This window comes from Psittacula echo (assembly GCF_963264785.1).
Source record: "Psittacula echo genome assembly, chromosome: 11".
Classification (NCBI taxonomy): Eukaryota; Metazoa; Chordata; class Aves; order Psittaciformes; family Psittacidae; genus Psittacula; species Psittacula echo.
In genome coordinates this window covers 16,799,488-16,824,503 of record NC_137746.1, presented here as the reverse complement: position 1 = coordinate 16,824,503, position 25,016 = coordinate 16,799,488, and the positions used below count along the sequence as shown (strand labels likewise).

Below are 25,016 nucleotides of genomic sequence, written 5' to 3'. Positions count from 1 at the left end.
ATGTGATTGCGGTTGAAGTGTTTAGCTCGATTGCAGTGCATTTCTTCAGTATTTCCTCTCTTCAGATACCTGCCTTAACAGCTCCCTAGTCCTCTGTCTCGAGGTTTTATATATAAATGATCTTTACCAATTTGCTTTCACTTAATTATTGCCATAACTGTTTCAGTGGATAAAGAGAATGCACCAACGTGATATATTTGGTGTTTAATAAGTCAGCCTCATTCGTATTTCCATTTAAAATAAAAGAAGTCCCAGTGGGTTTTGAACAGGACTGAGCCACACGGACTGACAGCTGGCTGGAGGATTTCACACAGAGGCAGTACACTGACATGAGGAAGGCTGCTGGTGGAGGGCTGCCAGAATCTATTGCAGGACTTGATTTGAGTTCATTGCTGGACGGGAAGATGTGTTCAACAGGATGTTAATGCAGTTTGCAGATGATACTAAATTGGAAGGCAGTGGAACACCAATGAAGGGAGTCTTGGTTTTTAAGGCAAGACTGCATGTGAAGTTTGTGACTCCCAATCTGCCAAAAGAAACACTGATTAAACAGTTTATTGTGAAGCTGCTATCAGTTACTGATGTTTCCTTCATTAGGAAATTATTTAATACTTCTTTTTCCTGCACCTCTGCAGAATAGAACAACCATCACCTCCTGCCCTAGAGGCAAATTCAGATTTCGTTACTGCTAAGTTCTCTGAGTGTATAGGATCACTGCAACATGGAGCTAGGACTGCAGAGCTGCAGTAGATATTCCCCTGTGAGCCATGCCTCCTGTTCCCCATAAGTAATAAGTGTTACACTCAGAATAGCCCTGGGTTTCTTATTCTTATTTCCAGTCCTTCCTTGTCTCCATCCTCATAATAACAAACTATCTTCTGCTTCCCCTGGAGTCAGAGTCAGAGCAAGCATTATTGCTGGCTATCTGTAATCAGTGTGTGATAACTGCACTTACTAAAACACTGATTAATTTTATTAGCATGAAGACCAACAGCACTACAGACACCTAACACAGCCCCAGTAGGAACTAATAAGACTTTGCATTTGCTACTTAAAATTTCATCAAAATTTAAATTTCCTTCTGTTTTGGTTACTTTTCCCATTGGTTTATTGCCTGTGTTCACTGAAGTGCCTGCAAAGCTACTCTGATCTGATATGTAGAAGTGGCAAATAGCTAATAAAGCCTCATCACTACCGTGAGACTGTGAACATGCTGTGATAAAACACTTTAAATAGACTACTTTGAAAAACGAGGCTTCTGATTTGAAAATAAAAAAGGGGAGGGGAGGGCATTAATCTGGATTTTCTAAAAGTGTGTCAGCAGCAAGTCAGAGGAGAATCTGTTTAAAACAAACCCATGCCAATGCTGAAGTTACCTATTATGAAACCTTCTGTGTGCAAACGTAGGTGTAACTCTGCTTAAAAATTCTTCTTTTGGTTTTGTCACTCAGTTTTCCTTAGCCATTCAGGCCCTAAAGCCACCCCAGCACTCCTTTAATCCTTAAACTTCCAGATACAGCAAGGCAGTGCTCATGCTCTGCAAGCTCACACAAAACCAAGGGGAAAAATGAAATGTAGATTTTTGTAACAGTTGGATGATAAACACCTGAACTGACTTTGATCTCCTCCTGCTTCCTTCATGTACTACACGTGGAGTTTGTCTCTTGTTTACTGAAGCTTGAGTGGTGCAATGACTGCTTGTGTTTTCCTTTCTAAGAATGGAAAAACCATAAATGTCTGACTTAATTGAGCTATTTCTTTACTAGAAACATTTCTGCCTAACAACACAGTAACAATCCTGAGGCCCATGCAGTCACCTTTCAGTCTTTGCTGTGAAAGAGGAGCTAGAGATGTACATAATTCCTACGTAGTACCTAAGTCCGGTGCTGGCTGGTTACGAACTCCTATATTGGTCAGTGTCAGCTATGGCATGAAGTTTCTATATGAGTTGAAAACTTTGAGCATAAAACATCTGAGGAGGAATTCTGGAAGTACATAAATGTTTGAAGTTAGGCATGTCCCGTTTTTTGTGCTTTATAGTGTACTTATGGGCAGGTGGTGAAATGCTAATAGCAATAATAAATTACCTGTAAAAATACAGACCTTATCCCATATAGGTGGCTGTAGGTGGGAGCAGCTGAGTTGTTTTTCAGATAGCAGTGGAGTTGGTATTTGCAGTTTCCTTCACTGGCTGCTGGTGATTGAACTTCTAATCAGCCGCAACGTTCCTGGAAGATTTTAATTCCATTTGCTCTTTCTAGGCTGTTTTGATATCAAGTGAACTTTGAAACAGCCACAATCATCTTCCACAGAACTAAGAATGCATTTAAATTCTGCCATGCAGTTTTGAGCTGACATTTTGATAATTACAGAGAAGCAGCTACATAAAAGAGCTGTTCACGCTGAGAGCTGCAGCCCCAGGCTGTCGTCATGCAGTGTCCTCATACAGTATCCTCCTGTCAGATCTCTGGACCTGGGCAGTGCTCTGCAGAGCCTTGTGCAGAAATACTGGTGGCCAGAAAGAAGAGGTGGATGTGGGAAAGAAGGGATGGAGGATAGAAATGTCTTTAGCAGAGCTGTGGCTACTGTTTGCAGCCAGGCTGTGGGCATGCAATAGTTGTGCTGCCTCTGCTGCTGTGTTTCTAAAGCACATTAAAAATTGATGGTGAACTTGCATAAAAATAACTGTCATAAGGATGGGGAAACCAGCAGAGAATGTGCATGCACAATACCTGTGTTGAATAGCAGGAGTTTTCCCGAGGAGTTTTCACATGAAGTTATCTTATTAAATACAGATGCTGAAGCTGATGGATTTGTGGCTCTGGTTCTTACCTTTTCATTTTTATTGAAAGATATTTTGAGGCAGATATACCCGACTTATAATGTCTAACCCCGTGCTCCTGTTTCTGGAGAAAAGCACAAGCTGTATGTGCACAGCACTTCTGCATCCTGCACCAGCAACAACTGAAGTTTAGAAATATAAGAAAGTAACCATGCCAGGCTATTTACTAATAGGATATTAGTAGTGGCATACTGAAGTAACTTGGGTAAAATCTTGCTTAATGCTAGTTCACAAACTGTGTTTATGGGCAAATATGACTAACTTGTCAAAGTTAACTAGACAGCAGTAGTGTGTTTTACTGAAGAATTCTGCTCTTCTGAGAAGACTGAGATGCAGTAATGTCAGTGGAGGGGAAGACAGCACACTTCTGAGAGTCCTTGTGAAAGACTGAGAGGAGATGTCTCTTAATATCTCGTCTACATTCAAGCCTGTTTGAAGACTCCAACATAAATATGTGCTATGATTTGGATTGCCCACCTCCTCTGCCTACCAGAATTGTCAGAATTGATGAATTTCCAGGTTTCTTTGCTAGGTAAAACACTCTTTTCCCTTTCCTCTGAGATGTGATTGGTTAGTTGTAGAAGGTCGTTAGTCGTACCTTGTAAGCTTTGCAGTTTGCTTCCATCTTGTTTTGCAAGCCCTGAAGACCATCTGTTAGCAATGCAGTTATTCAGGGAGAAGAAATCTGGTGTAAGTCTGATGGTTTATTTCAGGGACAATTCCTGAATACGCAAGACCTCCTTGTTGTGGAGGTTGATAACTTGCCAGAGTTGCACTCTACCAGCGCTGAGCTTAGTTAATCCTCAGCCTCTGCAAGTCTGAAGTATTTGTTACTGTTTTATATGAGTGAAGGTCTTCAAATTTGCTTTTAAGGAGTGTTCAACAGGATTTTAGAACTAGGGCTCTTGGTGAATGTTGGTTTCAAGATGTCAGTTGAAAATGCAAGTCTGTGCTGCTTGCTAATCCCACTTGAGAAGATGTCAGTGAGATCCACCAAGCCCAGGGGGAATGGCCAGGGCAGTCTCAGTGTGCATGTTTGTGTCACACCCTTATGCCAGCAGCAAGAGGGCTCTGTCAGCATTTGCCACATGCAGTGGCTGCCTCGTCTTCCTTGTACATCTCTTTGGTCATGCAGCACATTCTCTATGCGTAATAGGCATTCAAATGACAGATCCCAGGACTGTCTTTTTCCCTTTATTCTCTGAAGACATGTTAAAAGTAGAACATAGATTAAAAGTAAACTGATGTCCAAAGTGCTAAGTATCACACCTTAATAGGAGTTTTTACAAATTCTTCTGCAGGACTGAACCTCAAGTACAGCTTGATCCAGGAGTCACAGAAAGCCAAGGGCCTACAGGCTGGGTGCTCTCATGTGCTCTCACTTTGTGGCACATTATCATGGACAGAAATGTGGCTTTGGTTTCTGTAAACATGGCACTGTCATTTTTGCAGTGAATAAAGCAAAGCTGTGTCTTTTATTGACTACTTCATACCTGCAGCTTGGTCTGGATAAGTGATATAAGTAACAACAGGTCATCTATATTGAAAGTCAAGTTGGAGAAAAAGGAAGTGGCCACTTTAAACACACATAAGCCAAGTTACCATTCCCTTGTGCAGTAGCAGTCTTGCATTATTAGCTGTGTTGATCCCAGCATTCCTGGACCTGGAATGGTCTTTTACTTGTCTTCAAGTCCAGATATTTTGCAATTTGATTACCAATAAGCTCTACTACTATAGAAAAGACAAGTTATGTTGGTCTGTTGTCCTGGTTTGTTCAGTAGCCCATCGAGTGATGAAGTAAATGCAGGCTACATCACTGAACTAGGCTGTAGAAAAATTATGTTAATGGCAAAAAATGAAAGGAAACTATTCATTGCAGAGAATAATTGTGGTACACCTAAACTTGCATATTATCTACCTCAAAATAGTGATGAAGCCGTGATACCACATCTAGTTAAAGTCTTTCCACCTCCCAAAGGAAACAATTAGAAAATACTACAACCAAAATAGCTCTTTGAATTCTTTGGAGTCACCATCTTTAAACAGAAAGTGGGTGAATATTTGACTACATTTGCAATCAGAAGGTTAAAAATGGCCTTTTACAGTACTACTGCTGGTCAAGACTGAATTCACCTGCAAGTGAAATGCCCCTGCCTGGAAATCCTTCACATTCAACATCCCAAAACAGCTTCAGAAGGGGTTGGGTGAATTGGAGGCATCAGATGCAATTACAAAACAAGGATCAGAAGATCAAAGAACAGCACTGAGCGCAATGTAGGAGAAGACTGAAAAGCAAAGCTGAAGGGAGAAAGGAAGATTGCAGAAAAAGTTAAAGGATTTGAAATCTTTCAGGCACAAAGGAACACAAGGTCGCAGAAACATTCAGCAGGGCTTCAAGGAGCAATTTCTTGTCAAAAGCAGCAGACATTTCTCGGGAACCAGATGAATTCTCACCCTCAGTGCTCAGCTGGCCAAGTGGAAGTGCAGATGCCAGAAAGACAGAAACCTGCCCCAAGGAGGGGAGGAAATGCTGGGGAAATCACGCTCACCCAGGATCAGCCAACATGTAGTGGGCCTGTGATGCCTCCCAGCGCTCCAGGAAGACACGAAGTGACACTCGGTCAACTTCAACTGAGCCAAGGATCACGTAATTTCAAAACAGACAGATTTTTTTAATCCTCCCCTCTAGTTTTTTCTTGAATTCTCTGCACATGCTCACTCTCCTCAGGCCAGTCCAGTATTTCATATTACCATTTGTGGGCAAGTCTGATGGCGAGACACCAAAGGCAAAGCCTAGCTTTGAAGAAGCCTGTGGGGCATTTTGTTACTTCGCTCATCCTCCCACATGATGCCCTACAGCTCGGCCCTGTGCTCCTGCCAGCTTCCTTTAGTACACATTGAATTCCAGTTTTATTGCTGTTTGACCTTGGACACAGAGTGCAACCAAGGCATAGTAAACACCAGGAATATGGACGTGAGATAGTGTTAGATCTTGTCATCTGGATTGAGCACAAGATAGTGTCAGATATTTGGATGCTGTAGTAAACGAGGAAACATCTGCTATTGACGCATGTGAAATATAGAGGCATTTATTCATGAATAGAATTTATCTAAAATTCTTTGAAGTTTGCTGCTTGTAATGGTTTGTTCTCTTATGGGGCTTGCTTTCAGGAGCTGGAGCCCTTCCTTTCCCAGCTGCTGAGCTGCAGTCAGCATCTTGCAGGGACAGGCCATGTAATGCTCTTCGTGGAAAACAGCTTTTCTCAGCAATAGATAGTCTCTACCCCCAACGCACATGAATCTCAAACTTCTTCCAATGGAAACATTTTCTGCTTATCAAAGAACAGGGAGTTCTTTTTCAGGTTTATCCATGACTTGGCACAATATATTTTATATATGACATCCCCTTTTAAATGTTATTAATGTTAGATTGGGTGTACTGATGGAACAATTGCAAATGCATGTGCTGCTGCTGAACTCTCTCTTCTGTCTGGACCAGTAGTTTTTCACATGTGAATACTTATATTATGCTAATCCATGCCTTGTTAATATATTTAGTATCAATTAGCATAAGCAAGGTTGTTGAATGCCGTAATTTAAATGCTAGGCACAGCTATTCTGCCTGTGACAGGAAGGTATGAAAAATAATTTTAATAAATATTTGTAATCAAGGAACAACAGAGAAATTGCTTTTGAATGGCTATATAACAGGCAGAGCAAAGTCCCAGGGTCTGAGGTTTTTCATGCATCACTTCTGTAACCGGCACAGATTTTCAGCCAGAAAAGCTTGCCTATTTGCCAGCATGAAAAGAAACTGTGAGGAATGCTTTTCATTAGGCATTTTTATTATTATTTATTTTTACTGCTGCTGCAGAATGTGTCATGTTGTAGCTTTCTAACATCTCTCTCAAGGAGCTGATATGCAAAGCAGAGATGAGTGGAGAAGCCCCATTAGACTTGACTCTAATTTCAAACAGAGAACTTCAGCAGTAGATCAGGCTCAGCCCTGACACAAGCACTTCAGTAGCAGCTCAGTGCTCTAAGAACCGTTCCTGGGGTCTATACATCATTCACATCATTGGTTAAACTTTCAATTCAACTTAAATTGCAGACAGCTTCTTCAGGCATTTTGGACTAGGGACTAATTCCATGTATATGCATTATGCAGCACTGTGGATCTGTAAAGATGTAATCAGAGCTGAATGGTCACTCTCTGGTACCATGAGCATCTGTGGAAGGAAAGAAGTAACTAGGACACTTTGGAGACCCTTTTGTTAGCCACAAACGTATATTTAGAGTGGATGCTGAAGATTCATGACAAAAAAGAAAATAGAATGCACTCAACTTTTGTGTAACACTTGCTCACATTCCTGCAGCTTATGAGATTGTCATTGTGACGTTCCCCCACATTCACTCTGGTAGAACTGGGCCAGTCCTGATGCAACCAGGATGTCTCTTAGTCCTTTGTTTCTCTTTTTTCCTTCTGTCCCCACATCATTGGAAATAACTCCTAGTTACTTCAGGACAGTTGAGTTTAGGTTGCCAGGCCCATATTGGAAGGCTGGGAAAGGTCAGTGCATCCTTGCAGGTGTTTTATTCTAAGTGGTTAGGAGAGTCTTGGATTTATGTTCCTGGAGTGCTCCTATATCCCCAGCAGGAACAAGAATTACTTTACCTGCATATTTTTCACTGCTGTATCTCACAGCAATGAAGCCAGTGACTCCACTAAGATCAGAAGCAGTGAACCTATATTCCCATTTTTTTCTGGTGCTGTTTGGTGAATTAGGAATTTTTTCTTTCCTTGTGGAAGGGCAGGAAAATATTAGACATTGTCATCTCGATGCATTAAGGAGAGAAGATAAGGTATATTTAGCTTTTTAAATGGTGGCTGTAGTTTGTCACAGGGAACATGATGAAGGCCAGAAAGAACAGACAGAAGAGGAGCATGCGGGATCTCCACTGTGCCCGCTCCTGAGCCGGGCATGGAGCAGCTGCAGCTGCCACCAATCTACATCTTATAGATTCCCAATGGCTGGTTTATGCCAGGACTTTTTCTGTTAAAGAAATCTTGATGACAATCTTCCTAGCCCACGAAAGAGGATTGCTGAAGATTTGTTTCATATAAGCTTGCTATTAATATTTTTGCTGTCATTTCTTTGGCAAGAATTAAATCTAAACCAAGGAATAAGTCTTCTGCTGCAGAAGCCAATGGAGGGAACCTGGAAAGAAAACAAAGAGCTAACTGGAGTTTACTGTTCTGAACCTGGTGGGAACTTATTCATTGGCTTCATGAACACCTTCCACTAGAGCAGGATGCTCCAAGCCCCTGTGTCCAACCTGGCCTTGAAAACTGCCAGGGATGGGGCAGCCACAGCTTCTCTGGGCACCCTGTGCCACAGGGAAGAGCTTCTGCCTAAGAGCTCATCTCAGTCTCCCCTCTGGCAGGTTAAAGCCATTGCCCTTGGCCTGTCCCTACAGGCCCTTGTCCCAAGCCCCTCTCCAGGTTTCCTGCAGCCCCTTTAGGCACTGGAGCTGCTCTCAGGTCTCCCCTTCAGGAGCCTTCTCTTGTCCAGGCTGCCCCAGCCCAGCTCTCTCAGCCTGGCTCTTGCCCATATGTATCTGCCTGGGGGCTGTGCAAGAGGTGTGGAAACATTTGACTGGCTTTTGTGTGTACGTGCAGTGTGTGGCCTCCCGAACCTCAGTGTGCGGGTTCCTTCTCCAGCTGAGCCTGTGGCCCTGGTGGCACCACAAGGACACCACTTCCCTGTTCAGCTTTTGCTTGAAAGGCCCTGTGTCCTAAAACGAGTTGATCCTCTGTTCTGAAGACACCCTCGACTGGGTTAACTACAAGTAATACAGATACTGACCTGAATGTCTGCATTTGAGTTTTGGATCCACCTGCTTTAGTTGGGGTTATCGCCTGCACCAGCATGCTGCCAGCAGTGTAAGTGGTGCCGCAGTTTGCCTTGGAGCTGTCTCCTCCCTAGCATTTGGTATCTCTTGAAGTGGAATACTTTTAATTAGTTAATACCCCCAGAGAGTATCTGGAGGTGTATTGGGCAGAAGAGGAAAATAATTGTCCCAGTGCTGTGATGTGGGGAACACTTCAGCAGCAAGATGAAAGTTATTCTATAATTGTAATAATAATAATTCAGTCCACTGGCCGGCACTATAGGAACAGCATATATCCCCTTTATTGGAAGCATTCCTCATCTGCTGTGACCTTAATGTGAATTCTCTCACATAAACGAATTTAGGATGGAGTTACAGATGGAACGACTCACCGGTACTGCTGAGAGGAACGCATTACAGGAGCCTGCAGTTATTCCCCAAAATGGGCGATTCTCTGCAAAATGCAGAGACCTCCAAATCTATCAAGAATTTTGAGATCTTAACAGTGTATTTTTCACATCTTATCTTTGTAGTTTTATGTGGTTCTGCCATGTAATAATGCAACTGAGTCTAGAGAAAAACAAGCTACTTAAGAAACAGGTTTTCCAAACCTTTTTTTCCCTCTGTTTTCCTAAAGACTGCTGTTTTCCTGTGGTTGAAGGAAGGTGGGATTCAGATCCCATCATGATTTCAGGATTGCATGAATCCTGAAAACACTTATTGAAAATGTCAGTGATTTTAAATAGTTGGGAGCTACCTGAATATTTTTTTCCCTCTTCCCCTATGAAAGCCACTGCAGAACAAACCTTATTTTGCCCCGTGGGTCCCATTTTAAGGAGGTTTAAATTTAAAGATCCCACTATCATGCAAGTCCTCAGTCACCCCAAATCCCACTTAATTTACATTTACTTCTATATGTAAGCTGGAGTATGATCTTCCTGGTGCAATTTAGTCTCTGTTTTAATTTGGTGAATGGCTTCAGTAGATGAACTGCTGGTGGTAATGATTGCACATGTAACAAATGTAACAGACCTTGAGGTTTCCATAGGGACGATGTGATTCCTCATGATTGCTTGCATAGATACTGGTAAACCACTGCCCTGCTCACATCTATTACTTGTTCCTAAGCTTGTTTTTGTCTGGGATTGCTGTAGCTGTAGCAAGATATCAGACTTAATCTGGTTTTAGTTGGGTATTCAGGACAGGTGCCACATCTTAACTTCAGAGCCTGTTTATGTCCAGTCTGCAGCAGAGTCTGCTCTGTCTTGCACAAAAGTAGTGTAATTCAGTGCACGTTAACAAGGAATCAAAATATTCCCAGGCACTATGCTACGCTGATGCTAATGTTCTGAGAGGCACCTTTGCATCAAAATCAAGCTCTTATTCTCCTGCAGGCAGGTTGTACTGGCAGAGAATCGGAAGATGTGCATTTGCAGTGTGGAAAATTCAGACATAAACCTGGCTGCTGGTGTGTAGGATGTTATGAATTTGGAAGGCATTGGCACTTACCTTATCTTAAGGAAGTTTGCCAAGCTAAGCTGCATTTCAATGCTTTTTTTTATCCAGCTTCAAACAGCAAACCTTATAGTGGAATAAACCAATCAGATTTTCTCCGGCAGGGAAGTTACAGGATAGAACATAAACATAAAATTAGGGGATTGGAACTAGGTGATCTTAAGGTCCTTTCCAACCCTAACTATTCTATGATTCTATAAGTCTCCATTAAGAAAGTCATGCTTATTTCGAAAATGAGAAGATGCAATGAATGCTGTGTGTCATTTCAGTTCAAGAGTGATGCCATTAATGATTAGAAAACAAATCTGACTTTGTTAGAGCACCTTCTAGCAGGACCTGGCCAGAGGGAGCACCCAGGCCTGGCATGCATTCCCAGCACATTCAGAATGAAACAAGACAATGTATTTGTCTGGTAGCCAACACCAGTGGCGTCCTGGCTTGTATACCAAACTAAATAGTGTGGCCAGTGGGACCAGGGCAGCGATCATCCCCCTGCACTGGCCACTCGTGAGGCCGCACCTCAAATCCTGTGTTCAGTTCTGGGCCCCTCACTACAAGAGAGACATTGAGGTGCTGGAGCGGGGCCAGAGAAAGGCAACGGAGCTGGTGCAGGGCCTGGAGCACAGTGTGATGGGGAACGGCTGAGGGACCTGGGGGGCTTAGTCTGGAGAAGGCTCAAGGGGGACTTTATAGCTCTCTACAACTGCCTGACAGGAGGTTTTAGTGAGGTGGGATCGGTCTCTTCTCCAAAGGAACAAGAGATAGGACAAGAGGAAATGGCCTCAAGCTGTGCCAGGGGAGGTTTAGGCTGGATATTGGGAAAAATGTCTTTACCAAAAGGGTTGCCAGGCACGGGACAGGCTGCACAGGGCAGTGGTGGAGTCACCATCCCTGGAGGTATTTGAAGGTGTGTAGAAGTGGCACTGAGGGACATGGATTACTGGTGGCCTTTGCTGTGCTGGGTGAACAGTTGGACTTGATGATCTTAAAGGTCTTTTCCAATCTAAATGATGCTATGATGCTATGAACAAATAGAATATCCTCTTACTAAGCATATTTTTTGCCAGATGTGATTTAACTTGACACAAGCAGAATTTACCCCAGGGGTGTCTAATGGCTGCTCTTGTTCTCTTTTACCAGACCCTATGGTAAGAAGTGAAATGTGAAACAAAAATAGCTGGTTAACATTCCACATTAATTACCCAGCAGTATGTGCACCTGTTCAATGACCTGGATTATACATGGTTAGTTTGGCACATTTCTTTAGAGTGCATTAAAGCAAAAAAAAGGAGAGATCCAACATTATCTAGATGCCTTTTCTACCCTCTTCTCCTTCCTACACCGAACTCACTGGCTGTAGAATTGTTGGGAGTCAGTTTGTCAGCTGTTCCTGGCAATACTAAATAATTAAGGATTGGTTTTCTTCCTCAGTGAGGCCTCTCTGACCATTAGCAGAAAGCAGAAAGGAAACTGGCTGTTAGCCTGGATTGACATTAATTGTTCACATTCTTTGTACAGTTTTGTCATATTCTCTTTAATGCTTCTGGGAACAAGCCACCACAGAACTCCTGTCCGTCACCCAGCCTGCTTGCTTTGTCAGTTCAAATGGTGCCGACCTGACAATGGATGGATGAGCGAGGGAGCAAGTACCTGCCGCGCTCTGGCACTGCCTGTCCCAGTGTTGGGAGACATGTCCCTATCACCATGCACACAGCCAGGACACGCTTTCCTGGGATATTTTTCTGTGTTTGATTGTAATATGTGTCACTGAGCCTGTGAACTCACCTGTACGCTCCCTCTGTAATGTTCACAGAGGCTGAGGATGCGACAAATGCTCATGTATTAAGGTATAAGAAGATGATTTACAGATCTTTGGGTCTGTGCATGTGCCTGTTACTTGGTGGTGGCTGCTTCACATTCTCTGCAGTGTTTTTAGCAGCTAAATGCCTGTTTTGTGAATTCTGCCATCACTGCTGTCAGTGCCATCACAGGGACCAGGACTAAATGCCTACCTGGCAGCCAAGTTACCATATTCCCCTTAGGCAGGCCAGTCTCACTCAGTCTTTGTAGGACACAGTGTGATGCAGGATCTCTGCCCTAGACTCTCTACTTGCAAAAGGAAAAGGCTTTTGGAAGGTTCTTTTACCACTGGCTGCCAAAATTCCCTTAGAAAGCCATCCCCTCATTCCGTATGTGAAAGATGCCTTCACCCTTTACATCTGTATACTATTTAAATTACATTGACTCTTTTTTTGGTGCAGTTCTTACATTGCAGTGGTGGTATCCTGCACTTCTCTGCCCTAATGGTGCTGGCTAATGTTCCTCAAGGTTTTCTGCTTCAAACCATCTTGAAAATTTCTCATGTATGGATTTGATAGTTTTGAAAGGCGAGACTTTGCTTGATACAATGTTCAAACAGATTTCATGGGGTAATAGATGGTTTTCATTACTGAAATATGAGCTTTTCATCCTTGGGCATTACTGTAATGACATCCTGAGAACAAAAGGTTGCAGCTCTGGATTCCTTTGTGCACAGCCTGCTCCCGGGTGTCCTCGGCTGTGCTAGACATGATTCTCCTCTGAGCGCCCCAGCTCCACAGCCTGGTTTCAGGACTGACCCCTGTCCTCCTTCCCTTCCCAGATGGATGTTGTTAGGAAATTCTTCCAGTTTTTCTGTTTCACTGTTATTAAACCCCATATTTACTGACAGTTTCCTTGCCAAAGCCTTGTGTTTTGGGGAGCAGCACAGGTGTTTGCTACTCCTACTTCTCCTGCTCATCTCCAGCCTTTCTCCAGGTAGGTTGACATCACTGTTGTTCATAGAATCATAGAATCATAGAATAGTTAGGGTTGGAAAGGACCGTAAGATCATCCAGTTCCAACCCCCCTGCCATGGGCAGGGACACCCCACACTAAACCATGCCACCCAAGGCCTCACCCAACCTGGCCTTGAACACCGCCAGGGATGGAGCATTCACAACCTCCCTGGGCAACCCATTCCAGTGCCTCACCACCCTTACAGTAAAGAATTTCTTCCTTAGATCCAATCTAAACTTCCCCTGTTTCAGTTTGAACCCGTTACCCCTTGTCCTGTCACTACAGTCCCTGAAGAATAGTTCCTCCCCAGCATCCTTGTAGGCCCCCTTCAGACACTGGAAGGCTGCTCTGAGGTCTCCACGCAGCCTTCTCTTCTCTAGGCTGAACAGCCCCAACTTTCTCAGCCTGTCTCCATACGGGAGGTGCTCCAGCCCCTGATCATCCTCGTGGCCTCCTCTGGACTTGTTCCAACAGTTCCATGTCCTTTTGATGTTGAGGACACCAGAACTGCACACAATGCTCCAAGTGAGGTCTCACAAGAGCAGAGCAGAGGGGCAGGATCACCTCCTTCGACCTGCTGGTCACGCTCCTCTTGATGCAGCCCAGGATACGGTTGCTTTCTGGGCTGCGAGCGCACACTGAAGCTGGCTCATGTTCATTTTCTCATCGACCAACACCCCCAAGTCCTTCTCTGCAGGGCTGCTCTGAATCTCTTCTCTGCCCAACCTGTAGCTGTGCCTGGGATTGCTCCAACCCAGGTGTAGGACCTTGCACTTGGCATGGTTAAACTTCATCAGGTTGGCATCAGCCCACCTCACAAGCGTGTCGAGGTCCCTCTGGATGGCATCCCTTCCCTCCGGCGTATCAACCGAACCACACAGCTTGGTGTCATCGGCAAACTTGCTGAGGGCGCACTCAATCCCACTGTCCATGTCACCGACAAAGATGTTGAACAAGACCGGTCCCAACACCGATCCCTGAGGGACACCACTCGTTACCGGTCTCCAGCTGGACATCGAGCCATTGACCACAACTCTTTGCGTGCGGCCATCCAGCCAGTTCTTTATCCACCGAGTGGTCCACCCGTCAAATTGATGTCTCTCCAATTTAGAGACAAGGATGTCGTGTGGGACAGTGTCGAACGCTTTGCACAAATCCAGGTAGATGACATCAGCTGCTCTACCCCTGTCCATCAGTTCCGTGGCCCCATCATAGAAGGCCACCAAATTGGTCAGGCAGGATTTTCCACCACCTTCCTTTTTATTTTGTCACAGTAATAACCACCAGTCTTTTCTGATAATCTTCTGACTCTCTCACCTTCTGCTTAGCTGCAGCTTTTTCTTGTCACCCTAACAGGGCTCAGCACTCTGTCCTGCTGCCCATCTGTCAGCATCTGCTCCCTCTGGCAGCAATGTGCCCCATGACCCTGCTCCATGCTCACTCCTCATCTCTCCTCTCTGCCATCAGGCATTTCTCCATGTCATTCTTCAGGTGAGTGCTTTGCCCAGGTTTAATCTATCTCCTATTCTTTCAAGTTTTTGGCTGGAAGCAGTCCCCCCCTGTTTACAGAAGACATTCTCCAACCAGAGATATAAACCAGTATCTACATATGTTTTGCTGAAGTTGTCACTAGAAATGTGAAGTATTCCCTTCCTGAGCTCTTGGCTATTTGGTTTTGAGTGTGGCTTCCTTAGGGCAGGCATTAGGTCTACTCTGTAGGGTTCTGCCCAATTTTATTACTATAAAAAGAAGAACCAGCAGACAATAATGTAGTTTTATTTTCAGCTTTTCGATGGTGCCTTATATAGACTGAACAATACCTTGTTCTTTTTTCTTTTTCTTTTCTTTAAGTGCACAGACGTGTAGTCCATCCATGCCTATGTGCAGCTGCAGTGGTGATTTGGTTTGGTATTTGCAGGAATAAGGCTGGACCAGAGCAGACACATCTGATCTGGATTTCAGGACACTGATACTTGACTGCTTGTTCTGAATAATGGGATGTAAAACGCCAGCTCTGCTCTCCTCAGAATGTTAAGGAGCAGGAGCACTCCTTATTGCTCAGACCTCATTGCCTGGCTTTTTATTCCCTGTTTGGTGGCATTAAGTGACATTGCATTTATTTTCTTCGGTTTTGCAGAGCTATGTTGGCTATAGACTAGAAAGCAAGTGGCTTTCCAACACCTCAATATTGTCACTGCCTTATTTGCCTGAAAATCTAGATTATCTCAAAGCTTTAGCCCTCATCTGTTCCATCTGGTCTCTCAGCATTATTATTCACTGGCTTTCATGTCATGAAAAACTCCATCAAGATGGAAAGGAGGCCCTCTTGCTTTTGAGATTTGGCAAAGCTAGCTAGCATGAGAATTTGCTTTGGACCTGTAGAGATGCCGTAATGAATCTTTCAATAGTTCCTGTTCTGCTTCATTGTCCTCACAGAGAGCTAAAGATGTCTTTGAAAACAGTCCCGTTTATTATAATGGCTTGTGAGTGAGAAAAGAAGGATGGAATTAGGCTATTGAGTGTGGTGGTTGCTTTCTTGAAATAAACATTTCAAAAAAATTGGTGTTGAGAAAAGAAATACAGATGTGGGGAACTGACTGTGAAAATCTGGAGTAGGAAGACCTGTTATGTCCTTACATGGATGAAAAAGGTAGATGGTGGCTCACAAAGACCTCCAAACAGTTTTTTACAGGTATAGACCAGCAAAAAACCCTGCTTCATCTTGATCTCTCTGTGATCAAGCTGGTTTCCAGATGCTGCTTCGATTTATCCCTGTAGGTCTCTGCAGTGACTGTTTGCTCAGCAGGTGGACCTTTCTTAGCTTCTCCCTTCCTGCTTTGAACTGGGGCAATTTCAGTAAGTTAATAGTGTATATTTGCAGTAAAGAAACACACCTTAAATGTATTGGTTAGTGTGATTCAAACCTTAGCAGTCTAGTTAAAGAATGATTTTTAATAACAGCAAAGAATTAAGGAAAAGAAAAATGATGGCTACTTCTGCAAGAGAAATGGTGTGCTTGCCTTTCTTCCGCTCCATAGGGTCCTGCAGGTTCAGTTGGGGCAGACGCACTGTGGACGTGTGTCAGCATCCCAAGCTCTATGCATGTGGTTGTGATAGTGATGATCTTTTCTGCTTCTCTTCAGAGTCCAGCTGGAGCTATTTTTATTCATTTCCTACCATGCTTTCGGCCTTGGTGTTCCTTAGTTGGCCTGTGACTGTGTGGAGTGCTGCTGCCTGGAGCTTCAGCACTGAGATGACCTGAAGGATAAGTCCTTCAGTGATGCTAGGGAATGCTTGGAGTGCTCTGGTGTGGTGAGGAAGGTGCAGGTACTCCCTGCAGCCCTCATACAAGCAAGAAGTGACTCTGGCCATCACAGGTCATGGCTCAGGTTGGCTCCTGCCAGGTCTTCTGCAGGGCCTTGGGCTTAGGGTCAGGCAAAGCACTTGGCAGAGTATGATCTGGCACAGACAGCTGAGGACACCAATTGGTTAAAGATTTGCTAAGCAACAGAAATTCTCCTTTCATTCTCTTAGAAAAGGAACATTTTCCTTCTTGCTTTTGATTTTTATTTTTTCCCTCTGGATAGCCAAGTCTCAGTGTCTCATGAGCTGCTTTAAAAATCGGAGAGAGCTGAAAGAGAGGGCAAGAGCATGTGAGCAGCTCTCATGATGCATGGGCAGCTTCTACAAGGGGGCTGCCATATCATGCCTGTGCAATCAATGCACGGTCCCTGTCTGCCGCTCTCCCCGGCTGCCATTCCTCATGGAGGAATCCATGCCCAGAGCATCACAGTTGTGCTGCTGGGAGCAGCCATGGCTAGAGGCAGGTTTGTGCCAGAGCACTGCGCAGTATTTGGGCTAGTGCTGGCAGATCTAGTTGTGAACATCTGACCAGGCTCTATCTAAGCAGGCAGAGCTGGAAGCAGGGGTCAGCGCTCATGGTGCATCATCCCATTTCCCTGTCTGCTCCTTGTATTCTCCCAGTGGTTTGTCAGAAGGACTCTGCTTACATTGAAACGCAAGAAAGACAGTAGCTGCTCAGGTGAACAGAAAGTCCTTTCTGCCTTGAAGTGAGTGGGTAAATGTAAAATGCCTCCCCGGAACAAGTGTTAATTACTGGAATAGGAAAAATGAAATTCCTTTAGTCTAAAGCATGTAGACCAATGCTGCCTAGGTCCTATTCCTAAAATACCAGGAATGGAAAGGGAATTGATCAATTCCAGCTCTCTTCAGGCTTTTTAAAGCAGAGCTTACCTTGAAGCACTCAAAGCTGATCGATACAGCGTGAATGACAAGGGCTTGCTATAAACAGGCAGTGTTCAGGTTTTATTTCTGTTCCTATTATGCAAATGTTCATTACTGTACTTTGAGAGACAAAAAATTACATCAGAATGAATTTTGCCAATGTCATAATTCTAAAATCTGGGTATGGCTGAGGCATTCTTACCAGTCCTGCAGATGGATGTTGCCAGCTTTGCCGTGTAGGAGAGGATGGCTGGTAAACCAGAGATTACATCCCTCGGCACAGTGGTTGGGGAGGACGTTTTCTTCTGGCAACAGTCCTCATCTCTGCACAATGAAAACCAAGTCTCCCCCTCTGCTTTCCTCTATATACACACAAAAATACCCAGATGCATAGTTCAGGACAGATACAACACAAGTAAGATCTGGCTCTTGTTCACCGCAGTTGTCTTTAGTGGGAAGAGGATGTGATCCTGTGTCAGGCAGCAGAGCTGTAGCAGTCCCTGTGACCTTGCTCCCAGGAGATTTCCACTTTGTACTGCTATCAGAAAGCTGCTCATATGAATCCCTAATTGAAGATGTTATATTTGCATTTATTAAAAATAATGAACTACTTGCTCTCACAAAACCTTCTGGCCACATCCAATAACCACCTCTACATCACTGCCAGTGTCTGTCTACTTTATTCTGATGTTTCAAAGTCCCCCAGATGCTTATTAAAAGTAATTGTGTAGAGTTAAGAGGTGGGAAAAAAATCTGAAGAGGGTCAATGAATAGTATTATGTCATGGTTTTGTTAGTCAACAGACAGAATTCATTGTAATATGGAATATAGTAGTGATAAAAGGATGAATGACCTATGGGGTGACTCATGGGGACATGTCTCGATCCTGATGCTCTAGCTCAGAATGTCAGCACACAGCGTGTAGTGCTTGGCCCAGTGCGTGCAAAAGCTTCTGCTGGGAGAGAGGCCACCCCCAGGACACGTGCCGTGTGTTGCTGTACTTGCGCAACACCTCCCTGTACCCTGATGTGTCTGCCTGTTGCCTGTGTGAAGCACTCATGGCCCTTTCCCATGGAAGACTCTCTCCTCCTTAGGCAGTCACACAGCTCCTGTTGGGTGGACTTTCTGTGGGACACGGTGTGGGTTTAGGCGCGGCACAGGCAGCATGAAGCAGTACATACCTTCAGCAGGGCAAGCAACTGCTCCAGAACTGTGTGCAAATCATGCTGTGAGAGAGCCCCAGGACTGCAGCTGCGGGGTGCTCACTGCACTGGGGGTGAGCAGGGCTATGGGCACTGCAGATCAGTACTGCGGATGCAGTCAGGTTTGGCATAACATGGTATCTCCTTCCCCCAAGGTGCTTTCAATTCTCTGATAGCAGTTCTTACCTAGGATGCTGGCTTAGGTAGCCACACAGATAGAACTGTGCATCTGTCCATCACCATCAGAGCTCAGCCTTTATCTTACCTCTAAAGGAAATACTCTGAAAAATATTTATCTCCTCAGAGCATGACCATTAGCACTTGTTCTCAGTTATTATCTCATAGGTTGATAAATTTGGATGGTCATCTCTGGCCTGCTATGCCAAATACCCTGATTCATTAGTGGTTCTGATGCTGCTGTTCCTCTGAGGTCTTGGGTTTTGGCTATGAGAGAAAGCGGCTGCGTTTGAACTGGTGATGTGGGATTCTGTGCTTGTCTGCCCAGCGCAGACATGGTCTCTCCTCTTGTTTCCATTCTTACACATTTTAGTCATACAAACGAAAATCCATGTAACCGTTTATCCCCATGATTTCATGTGGATCTGTCAATACTGGTTTCCAGCCAAGGCAAATCTATTTTTGTTTCAGGTTTCAAATTAAAACGAATATGCATTGCCCTCCACCTCCATATACCACCCTGTTTGAAGTAAACAGCAGTGCAGCATCGGGGGTGCAAATTTCACATCCTAAATTACTTTTTTTCTGGAGTATCTCACCATATGGGCAACCTAATCCGTCACTCCCAGGCCGAGATCTTTCTTCATGGCTGAGATCCAGCTGGTTTCAGGAGGAATCCTAAAGTCAACTACTTTCTAGGTGCCTTTTGCTGAAAAGAGGTTGTAGTAAGGTGGGGTTGAGCTCTTCTCCTAAGTAACAAGAGCTAAGACAAGGGGAAATGGCCTCAAGTTGTACCAGGGAAGGTTTAGACTAGATATTGGGAAAAATGTCTTCACTGGAAGGGTTGTCAAGCACTGGCACAGGGCAGTGGTGCAGTCACCCTCCCCGGAGGTATTTAAGAAGCAAAGACATGTCACTGAGGGACATGGTTTAGTGGTGGCCTTTGCTGTGCTGGGTTAATGATTGGACTTGACAATCTTAAAGGTCTTTTCCAACCCAAGTGATTTGATGATAATCCGAGCAGTAATTTGCAACCGTTTACTTTGGAGCCCTTAATTGTACAGCACTGTTTTTCCCAGTGTGTAAGTCAACGGACATGTGGTTCTGTGAGTGGACAGTGTGACAGGAACAGTAGCTCATTGACTTCTGCTACTGACAGCTTTGCCCAGATTGAGGAGGATTCCAATTTTGACATCTTGAAGACCTCATGCCTTAAAGCAGGGGACAGGAGCACAGTGTCCCTCTGGCAGCTATTGCTTTTGGTGGGAAGATGCTTTCAGTTGCAATGATGCTGATAGAGGAGTCCAGACGCAGCACTGAGACCTCCCTCCTGCTGCAGGGAGGCAGGACCACCACAACACTCACCCACTGGTGAAGGCCTGATACAGGGGTGACCGCTCAGTTGTAGGAGCACAGCTCCTGCCCCAAGATCTGGGGAGGCTCTGTCATGGCACCAGCATCCAGTCAGGGTAGTGACGTATCGCTGCAGTGGCAAAGTGAGAGCAGACATAGCTTGCTGAATGGGAGCTCCACCATCCCTCTCTGCACTCTATTTGTACGAGAAATGACATTTCCAGGCAGGTCCTCACCTCTCGTTTCTCATCTTGGCAACTGTGGTGCTGTGCAGGTGCCATTACATGACGGCACATTTGCTGTGGCCTCTGGTCACTCTCCTGCCTCTGCTGTATGCAGGGGCTTTCCATAGGCAGGCTGTTGCCTATCAACTATTTTATTGAGTAAACACAGATTAAAATATTCATAAAACAAATACAAAATATTTAAATAAGAAGAGCTGAAGAATCTTACACAGCTTTCCAGCGCCTTGTGGAGATGCCCTCAGTCTGCCAGACCCCCCTCTGGATCAGGGCCTGTAACCTGGGGCTGTGGAACCACAGCCGTGGCCAGCCTTGGGGAGGAATTTGGGGGGGCCAGGGAGTGTTGCCCAGGCCAGGCTCCCACAGTGGTGACAGCATGGCAGCACTATGTGCCCCAAGTCTCGGGCACTTCATGCTTGCCTGCGAACAGCTGTATTCCAGTTCAGGACCTTAGTATCTGAACAGGACGTCACCTCACCCCAGGCATTCCTCAGAAGTGCAGTTGCTGTGTTTTGAGTTGTAAAACAAGATTAAAGAAAATAAATTACTTTGGGTAATACCTTTTGCAACTAGCAACTAATGGAAAGCTCTTTGCTGATAGAGATGCAAATCCACCTGAGCATGCAAAGACAGCATCGCTGGTGATGTGAGCAGCAGGTCACGAAGGGCTGTGTCACCACATGGATGCAGTGCAGCTTCTGGGGCCTCTGGGATAGGTGTGTGATGAGATCCTTACTGCAAAGTTAGAGGGAAGCTGGGGAAACTTGTTGAGACAAGGTGCAGGGATGAATTTCTTCAGACAAATACAGTATTAGTGCAGATGCTGCCTTAATCCCAGTCACCCTGTGCAAATAGCAAATTAATTCTGGGTCTGAGGCTGCCTCGGTATGTTTAACTCCTTCTGTACCCAAGCACTCGCTATCTCACCTTCTGAGAAAACATAACAAGATGTGTAGCTGGTTGATTGATTGAAATACGACAGAACTGGACAAATGCTGGGACATCTCCTACCTCCTCCCAGCCCCTGCATGCTTGCAGAATTTTATTTCAACAGTTTGTTCATCTAATAGCCTTAAAAATGATGTGCCCATACATATCTGACAGAAAAATAAGTGAACAACCGTCTTGCACATGCTTCTGCTGCCTGAGGAAGGATGTGGAGGAGAAGGATTGTGGTGAAATGTTCTGTTGCATTTACTTGTTTCCCCTGACTCCTGTGCCTGGGAGCACTGCTTCCTACCTTTCTGTCAGGCTCCTCATTAGCAGGAGCACGCAGCCCGTGCAGCTGGGGCTTTGATGCCTCCCTCACTATCGTTTCCTACTCAGAAGATTCCCATTCATTCTGATTTGGTACCCAGCCCAAAGCCCTGGCTCCCCCCCCGAGCCCCTCGGCATGGCTACAGGACTCCAGTTTAGTATGCACTGGAAGAGACGAGCTGATGCTCCCGCGCTAGACCTCCCGGCTGCTGGTTGGAGCCATAAGGGATCGGGAGGAAGAATTAGCCTGTGTGTTTATGTGGCTGTGCTCCAGTAAATATTTTGATGCATCTGCTGCCAGCTCTGGTCTGAGGGAATCTACCTAGCATTTAAATTTTGATGGGGAGCTGTTTTGAATAATAACAGTGCAGCCAGCTCTGAGTCAGTGCATGTGTGTTGACTTAAAAAAAAGCCCTCAAAGCTTAACGCTTGCTGAAGGCTGAGCTGCAGTGCTTCGCTTTTTCCCTCCTCCTTCTTTTCTTTCTTCTCTTGACTTCCTCTGTTTTGTTTTGTTCCTGGGGGCATTTCACACCGATTGTGTTCACTGGCAGTGGAGGGCTGGGGTGAGAAGAATTAGAAAAATAACCCCAGCCAAAATAAATCCTCCTCCAAAACTCTGAAGTAGCTTTTGCAATGGGTGCTGTAATGGGTACGTTCTCCTCTCTACAAACGAAACAAAGAAGACCATCAAAAGGTAAGACCTCCTGGTTTGCTTTTCCAGTCTCTTCTGTATATTTGCTGGGAGAGAAATTCGTATTGGGAAGGAAGGAGAAAATGAACATGTGCCACTTGCAAGTAACCCAGCAGTGTCTGTGAAGTGCAATTCGCAGAGAATAGGATGTGGGGTCCTGAGGGGGGCATGTGGGCATGAGAATATTGCTGTGGAGGGGTCTGGGGGGGTGAAAAGCAGCTGAAATACTCTAATCCTTCGTACAGGCGTGTGTGTGTGTGAGAGGAGGAGAAACTCACAGGCTCCATATGCAGAGCACTTGCAGAAGAGACTTGTTTATTTCCAAATCCCATGCTTTATAAAACCTTCTAGGATGGAATAAAATGTGGGTACACAACAAATCCTTCCCAATACCTTGTGGGTTCTTTCTTAGAAAGTATTGTTAGAGTCAGTGTTGCATATTCAGTAATCCAGCACCAAGTGTGCCATGCTGATGATGTGTGTTTTGTAAAGATTATCAGGAGGGGAAAAAAATAAGAGGTTTTCATAAAGAAGGAGAGGAGGAGAAGCTCGTGAAAAATGAGGAAATAAGCAGCTATCCCAGGGATTTGAATCCTTAAAATCCATAAATACTGGCTGTGAAATGGTGATTTTTCGGCAGGTCTGGTGTGTGTAGTGTTTGCTTGAGCTCTGCTCGATTTCCTTCAAGGGTTAATTCAGAAATTCCAGTGTGCTGCTGAGCAGAAAGTTGCCAGCGCTCTCAGGGACGCATCCGCGCCATACAGAATGAGTATTGTTTAAAAAACAACAGGAAAGATGCTGTAACTTCAGCAAGTTTTTCTGCTGTTTGGAAATATTCCCTGCCAGAACCTCTGCATTTAACAGTCTCTCAGTATTCCTAGGGTAGGTCTCTGTTTCCACTGGATCTGTTGCTCAGTTCATATCTATACTTTCGAATCCAAGCTGGTGTGGATTTTCTATCAATTTAAATTAAAAATTATCTTAGGAACTATCAAATATCAAGTATCAAGTAATCCCTCTAAATAGAAATGGGGAAGGGCTGTGCAGAGGATTTGATTGTGGCAAGTGTCAGTGTCCAATTCTATGTTCCTGGTCCAAGACAGGTAGGGTAGATTTTCTATTAGAGAGTGTGCACATGGTTTACAGTTCACCTTCCTGTGTTGTTGTGATGCAGCCATAACTGTGTGATTGCCTGGGATGGATATAGTGTTTACAATGCAAGGATAACTGTACAGCCGTCCAGGCACCAAGTCACACCTAAAGCCGTGGGAGCCGTGTTTAGGCACTGGGAAGCCCAGGGGATGCTGAGTACAGTGCGCTGCTCATGGTGGCTGTGGAGACATCAGTGTGTGTGGGGGGGGTCTTCTCCACCTGCCGGAAACCTGCGAGCTGGAGCTGATTTCCACTCAATGTGGATAATTTTGCTCTGAATGCATCTGCTCTCTATCGCTTTGTGGTCTTGCACTTGGCTCAGCTCTCCAGTGGAAGCAAGAAATTGCTTTCTGTTGGGAGTTCACGAACAATAAAGACCCAGCATCTGGTCACACATTTGAACATTTACAGTGGGCTTCACTCTTGCTGATGCCTTCTAGCAGTGGTTGCTCACCTATATTTATCAGGACTCATGTTCCCTGAGTTGTGTCCTCTTGGCTCTGATGTGTTATCCATGCTTTGTTGCTGGTTAGTAGGGTACCCAGTTGGAAAGTTGGAAGAAATTACTTTTCTTTTCCTGGCTATTTTCAAAGGCAGTACAGAATTTCACACCTTTCAGTCACTATTTACCTGACAGAAAAGAACAATGCTGCTGGTTTTCACTCTTTTCAGCCAGCTGCAGATGTTCCTCTATACTGATGCCCAGAGGATGCCCCGGATCTCCAAACATGAGTGGCAGAGGCATGTTTGCTGCATGTGCCTCTGGGCTGCTTGGTGTATTTTACTTTGACTGTGAGCATTTCACTTGGTCTGCAATGAAACACTGAGATGTACTTGAATACAATGTGAAATTGTTCTTTGTCTGAGCTAAGTAGTGAGAAGTCAATTACCATCATGATGGGTTCCTTAGTGCTGCTCAGCTGTTCCCTCAGCGTCTCCTCCAGCCCCTGACTGTGCTGGTGGCTTCTGCTGTACCATGCCTAAGCGTATCCACGTCTGCCTTATACTGGGCAGCCTAAAACTGACCATGGCACTCTGCTGTGTTCTGAGTAGAGGGGAAGGTTCACGCATCCCAGCTTTGGCTGTGTGACTGTTGATGCAGCTTGCCATGCAGGTCACCTTCTTGGACAGAGGGCACCTTTCTAATGGTGCCTGGGTGTATCTGCTCGCTTTGATGTCGCTGTGTGTATCTGTTATTGAACAAAGTGTTTGTTATCTATTTTATTATTGGATTATCATCTACTATAATAATTTATTATATTTATTTCTGTGTTTATTTAAATAGTTCAGGATTTATGTAGGAGGTAAATATTGCTGCTAAAATAATGGCTTGAAGAAATTGTTATAACAGGGCTAGATCCACATCTCTGCAACTACACTGCCCTCTCAGCGAATATGTGCTCTTCCCAGTAGTTTGAAGATAATTTGCATAGTCTTTTCTAGCTAAGCAGCTCACACAGATTTCTGGAGCTACATACCTTTGGTGTAATCAACTAAAAGCAATGTGTATTGTTTTAAGAGTAGGGAAAATAAAGCAAGTTCTATCTCAAGTGAGGAGTTTCCAGAGTTAATATCAGTGCGCATGTGATGGATCCCTGCCGAGTGGCCCATGCTGAACCCTTCCAGCCTCA

At 44.7% G+C, this 25,016-nt stretch overlaps 1 protein-coding gene across 4 annotated transcripts in view; it reads left to right on the top strand.

Annotated features, from left to right (window-relative positions):
• KCNIP1 (potassium voltage-gated channel interacting protein 1) overlaps window positions 1–25,016 on the top strand; it is a gene marked incomplete at its 5' end in the record, with an annotated part of 411,577 nt that overhangs the window by 123,633 nt on the left and 262,928 nt on the right. For 3 of the 4 annotated variants that reach the window (XM_080627536.1, XM_080627533.1, XM_080627535.1), the window contains one exon: window positions 22,176–22,236. The exons of the other annotated variant lie outside the window; for it this stretch is intronic. In XM_080627536.1, the coding sequence (XP_080483662.1) occupies window positions 22,176–22,236 (61 nt within the window). Of the gene's footprint in view, window positions 1–22,175; window positions 22,237–25,016 lie in introns of those variants that run through there. 4 annotated transcript variants of the gene reach the window in all.